Below are 5,668 nucleotides of genomic sequence, written 5' to 3'. Positions count from 1 at the left end.
CTCTACCCCCACCACCCCCGCCACTGAGTCTCCATCTCTTCCTGAGTCTCCCTGCCTCTTGCCGCCCCTCTCCTGGTGACTCCGCCCCCAGAGGGATGAGCCATACACCTTCAGGGACCCAGACCCGCCCCTCCCCCCCGCGGGCGGTTAAGAGGCCATGGGCAGCTGGACGACCAAGGTCTCTGACTTCCTCTTCCAGGAAGTCCTCCTCCACCCCATTCTCCGAGGATAATCCACTTCTCTCCTTGGGCCACGTTCCCTAGAGGCAGGGTTGTGGGGAAGAGTCCTGCCCAGTCACAGCGCCAAAGGATCCCTTGACTGGAGGCTGTAGCTTGAGATCTGGCACCCAGGCAATTTCTCTATGCTTCTATTTCTCTAAATACCTTGTGGAGATATCTGGAAGAACAGCTCTCACCAAGGTGGGGCATGAAGGGTTACTCTGAGATTGGGAGTCATTAATTTGAGCGCCTACTATATACCAGGCCCAGTGCTAGGCAATATACTCATTTTACCTCAATTCTCATACCACTGACTGAGGCAAAAATCATCCCCCCAGGTTATGGATTAGGAAATGAAGATCCAAGAAGTTCTGGGACTTGCCCAAAATTACAAAGCCAGTATTGGGCAAACTTGGGATTGGAACCCAAATCTTGGCAAGTTATAGAATCTCCAGCCCACCCCCATACTGGACCTTTACTCTGCTTCTCTAGGAAAGACTCTACTACTGTGTCTTCCTGACAAGGTTAAGGCAAGTTGCTTTCTGGGAGGGGAGGACAGGGCCAAACCTTGGGCAGAACTTCTTGGCCCCCAATTCATATGGAGTATAAAAACACTGGAGAGGACAGACTATAAGGCTCTCTTCTCAACTTGACAGCAGGGGTGTCTCTCAGACAGCAGAGGGCCACAGAGAAAAGGGGAGGTCCAGGCATCCTTCTAGACCTTAAAGCAGCTAGGTGGAACACAGGACAAGGGGACTGGCATCTGACCACTGGACAAGGGACTAGGGGCCCCACCCTTTCCATTAACCCAGGCCTGAGGTCTTTGAAATGACTTGGAAAGGGCTAAAATTACAGGGCCTGGTCCCTCCACTGCACTAGAATCTAATGATCCACACCTCAACCCCCAGCCTCCCTCCTCCAGAACATGCTGCCTCAACACAGCTCTGAGGCCCACAGCACTGTGGCCTGAGACCCAGGGACCTCTCCACCCGTTTCAGATCCCCACTCCCTATGAGACTGAAGATCGCATAGTAGAACCCTCTGACCCCTGATCTAGCACCTCTGGCCAGACCTGCTCCTTCTCTTAGAGAAGTGAAATGTAGCCTAATAGCCTGGAGAGAATGGCAGAATGAACAAGCAACAAGGACAGGTGGTTGGATGAAGAGTGAACTAATGAACAGACACAAAGGGAACAGAACACACCATAGACAGAGAAGGGGGTAACAACCCACCTCGCAGCTACACATGGGGAGATGAGGGGATGCCTAAAGGAGCAAAGGTCAGGCGATCAATGATAAAATTAACAAAATGAACCATAGAACAAAGTAACCAAGGGTTGTGCTGTGGGCAAGTGGAAAGCACGCACAACGACTAACCAGCTGAGGCTGTGGGATCGTTTATTAGGGCTGTGTCCAGCCAGGCTGCAGCGCCAACCTGGGCTCAAGCCCAGTGTCTCCACGAGGCTCAGGGGGTGGGGGAGGGGAGAAAGCGCAGGAGGACCCGCCACCTCCGGGCTCCGCCCTGTCTTGTCTGGGTCCCTGTAGTGATTTTGCGCTCAGGTGAGCGAGGTGTCATCGTCGCTGCCCTCGCCACCCGCGCCTCCCAAGCGCTCCTCCCGGCTCTCTGCCACCGAGCTCTCATCGATGTTCTCCAGCGAGTCCGCATGCTGCACCGACAGCTCTGACAGCGCCAAGCTTGGCAACGGGCTCTGCTCCGGGTGTAGCCAGGGCTTGAAGTGCGGCTGATGCTTCTGCTTCCATTCAGGGTACTTAACGCACGCCTTGTACATCTTCTTCATGGCCTGTAGACCCACCGTACGGACGAGTCAGGGGTGAATCGGCGCAAGACAGTCTTCACTGCTTCGTCTCTTTCCCCTCCCACGCCCTCCACCAACTCTGCCCCCAGCTCCCAGCATCCTGACCCTTGCAGCAGTTTTATAACTCCACCCCTCGGCCCTAACTCCGCCTCCTGACTCCACCCCCTCAACCCAGAACCCTCTTCGCCAGCCTCCACACCTCCAAAGTCCCAAAGCCACTCACCTTGGGAGCCAGGAACTGAGAAGATTTATTCACCACCCACTTGGGTAAGGAGCCTATGAGGGTAGGGAAGGGTATTGAGGAGAGAAGGGAAGAAGCTGCCTCAGGGACCCAGTCACTTTCCTCCAGCCTGGGGTTTCTAGGGAGGCCACCCTCTTCTCCAAGGGGAGGGCGTGAGACAAATCTTATAAGACTGCATCATCCTCACTCCCTCTTTCCACTTCAGACCAAGGTCCTAAGGCTCAAGTCTGTGCCCCTCCCCCACGCTGAGCCCCAGAGAGCTGCATGGAAGAAAACCACAGGATCCTAGGTGACCACAGGCTACATATGAGTCGAAATCCTGACCAACTGCCTCCCTTTCATTCATACTGACATCCCTTCTCATACCCAATCCCTCAATGGTGAATGACCCTAATGCTCAGTCCCTCCTCTACCTGTCCTTCCAAGCCCCTGTCCCAGGAAGCCTAGCTGCTACATAGACCTCTTGGCTGAGCACCCTAGCCTGGCCTGATCTGGAACCCACAGACTAGTTCTCCATCCTGTCTCATTCTAAAGTGTCTGCTCTTCCTCTAACACCCAACACATTCATTCAATGAGATGCTGGGGAGCCCTGAACCTGGACCAGGGCCCTCAGTGGGGCTTAGAATATACCCAGGCAAAGGTGTTCAGGGTTTACCCATCCTCCATTCATTCATTCATTCATTCACTCACTCTACATTCATTCAGTGATACCCACCCTGGGCCAGCCCTGGGGACCCAGAGAGGAACTCACTGTCTGGGGGGCCCAACAGTGTGCCAAGTGCTCAGCTAGAGGGGGATGGGCACACAGCAGGGAGCCAGCAACTCCTCTGGGTATCAGGGATAGAGGAGGTGACATCTTATGCAGCCCTGGAGGAATGAGTAAGGGAGGAGAGGTGTTTCAAGGCTGAGGGATAGAGATGCCTAGACAGGGAGGGGGGAACATGTAAAAGGTGTGAGGAAGGACTGGGAAACCTGAGGAGGCAGCTTAAACTACACTTTGAGGGCAATAGAAAGTCATGGAAGAATTCTAAGCAGAAAAGAGTTATGAGGAAATAAGTGTTTTGGAAAAATCCTCCTGGTAACTGTATGAACAGACAAGGTGGCTGAGTATGGAGAGAAATGACAGATTCAGGAGCTATTTAGGAAGTAGAATCAATAAGAACTGGTGACTAGATTTGGAAGCTGAGAAGAGGGGGAGCCTCAGATGACCCCCAGGTTCTTGGCATGGATGACTGGAGGGGAAACTTAGGAGAAGGGGCAACTTAGGAAGAGAGATGGTAACTTCAGCATTGAACACACTAAGTCTCAGGCCCTAGAAGACCTGAGGGACATGTCCAGGAGGCCAGTGGTCACGAGGATCTGGATCTCAGCAAAGAGAGAGACATGTGGTCAGTTAGCTATAGAAGCCTTGGGAGTGGCTGAGCCCTCCCAAGAGAAAGGGGACTGAGGCCTGGGAAACTCAGGTTTCCAGGATGGCCAGCAAGAAAGGATGGGAGCAGCCAGTGAGTTGGGAGCAAGTCAGAGCACAGGGGTGTGGGCACCCAAAGAGAGAGCTCCAAGCTTCATCATGGAGCAGTGGCACCACCTTGGCCTTTGCTTTTCAAATCATTATAAACCTTGGTTCAAATGATGTTTTTGATGACTATGCCCCAAAATACAAAACACCTTCTAATAGAGGCCCTTCTGGATCCCAAGCAGATCAAGCCCCACCCTCTGTGGTATAGGGAGGGATCCCATGATAGGCTGCCAGGGCCAAGCCCTCACCTTTGGGGTCCACCTGGGCCAGGTAAGTGATGACGCAGCTCTTGGGCCCCGTGCTCTGGATGAGGTAGCCCGTCTGGATGGACACAGCTCGGACCAAGTCTTTCCGAGGTGGGTATTTCTGGGAATGGAAGGCACAGGGAGGTGAGACTCAGGGTGGATGCAAGAGGAGGTGTCTTTGTGAGTACACACACACACACACACACACACACACACACACACACACACACACCACACAATTAGTTTGCATCTCCTGGCATCTACTCCAGGCAAGGCCTGATGGTAGAGTAAGGAGAAAGGAAGGAGTCAGACTAGGTCATCCTTGCCCTCTTAAGATTTCCCTGTTGCCCTCCAGAAAGACCCCAGTCTGAGGTCAGGGTTCATGAGCACACACACAGGCATGCGCCACACACACACACACACACACACACACACACACACACACACACACACGAGTCTCTCATCCTTGCCCAGGCCAACTATACCTGCCTGTCTTGCCTGTCATGGAGATCAAGGCAGCCCAGCCTCAGGGAGGCCAGAGCCCAACCAATATTAGCCCATCCCACCCCCACTCACCCATAGTGACAGCCCACACTGCCTTCTTCTCAGCTGCTTGAGAGCACCAGCAGACAGACAGGAGCCCTTATTCTCACTATATAGGAAGGAAACTGAGGGCTAGAGGATTTCACGCCTGGCCTGAAGTAACAGGGAGTCATGATAGCAACCAGGAGACTCTCCCTGGGGTCTGGGCCTATTGGCCCAGCCCTACCTGCCACCTTCTCCTGCCCACCCAGCAGGTAAGGCAGGTTCACTCACAGGATGTTTGACTGAGTAGTTCATAATGATGTAATCAGTGCCCATGGGGAGCCAGGAGCGGAGGGTGATGACATCACGGTTCTTCAAGGGCTTTGGACACCTCCCTGTAGAGGGCAAGGGACAGTTCAGCCAGACTGCTGACCTGCCATCCTGCAAGGGAGGGCGTGGCACAGGCCAGAGACATAGAGATGCCTAGTTAACTGCCAGCTCTCCCTGATCCAAACAGGTACCCCCACACCAGTACATGGTTCCAGAACTGGAACCAGGAAAGAGACAGAGCAGAACCCTCTCCCCTCCTGTCTCTGGCCATCCCTGCTCCTCACAACCTCACACAGCCCTTACCTTGCTGGCCTGGCCTGTTTGCATATATAAGTGTAAGGGAAAACAACAGTATTATTATGATGTGTGTACATGAAAATGTATGACTGTGAGCATGTGGCATATGGCTGTGAGTTGTACACATGTGTTTGTGTGGAGTGTGTATACATGAACATGAGAGTGCAAATGTGTTTCTGAGTATATGTGTATTTGCCCAAGGGACTGAAAATAGACATAGGGATGTCAGGGAGGGTGGCCCTATATCTCAGCACTCAGGAATCTGAGCAGCATGGCCATGGGAACAACAAAAAGGAAGGAAGGTGGAAGGAGGAGGCTCAGCTGGAGGCCTGGTGCAGGCCTGGAGGAGGCTGGGATAGTGTGCTTGGGCCTGCTCACAAGAGTAATAGCCCACGTCAGCATTCACTGTTAAGCGGGCGATGTCGAAAGTCTCAATGACGTTGCTGTCCCACTTCTTTCGGTATTCAATGTCGTGGAGGG

The 5,668-nt window shown here is 53.3% G+C and overlaps 1 protein-coding gene across 1 annotated transcript in view; it reads right to left on the bottom strand.

The window, feature by feature from the left end:
- Nucleotides 1-1,598: 1,598 nt before the first annotated feature.
- STARD10 (StAR related lipid transfer domain containing 10) overlaps nt 1,599-5,668 on the bottom strand; it is a 23,232-nt gene continuing 19,162 nt past the window's right edge. Inside the window, exons 3-7 of the mRNA XM_006918685.3 lie at nt 5,567-5,668; nt 4,853-4,956; nt 4,040-4,157; nt 2,258-2,310; nt 1,599-2,019 (exon numbers count right to left, since the gene is read on the bottom strand). The exon at nt 5,567-5,668 is cut by the window's right edge and continues 8 nt beyond it. Coding sequence (XP_006918747.1) covers nt 1,774-2,019; nt 2,258-2,310; nt 4,040-4,157; nt 4,853-4,956; nt 5,567-5,668 — 623 coding nt within the window. The 3' untranslated portion in view covers nt 1,599-1,773. The remainder of the gene's footprint in view (nt 2,020-2,257; nt 2,311-4,039; nt 4,158-4,852; nt 4,957-5,566) is intronic.

Source organism: Pteropus alecto, unplaced genomic scaffold, assembly GCF_000325575.1.
Source record: "Pteropus alecto unplaced genomic scaffold, ASM32557v1 scaffold468, whole genome shotgun sequence".
In the NCBI taxonomy this organism is placed as follows: Eukaryota; Metazoa; Chordata; class Mammalia; order Chiroptera; family Pteropodidae; genus Pteropus; species Pteropus alecto.
This window is presented reverse-complemented; position numbering and strand designations above follow the sequence as displayed.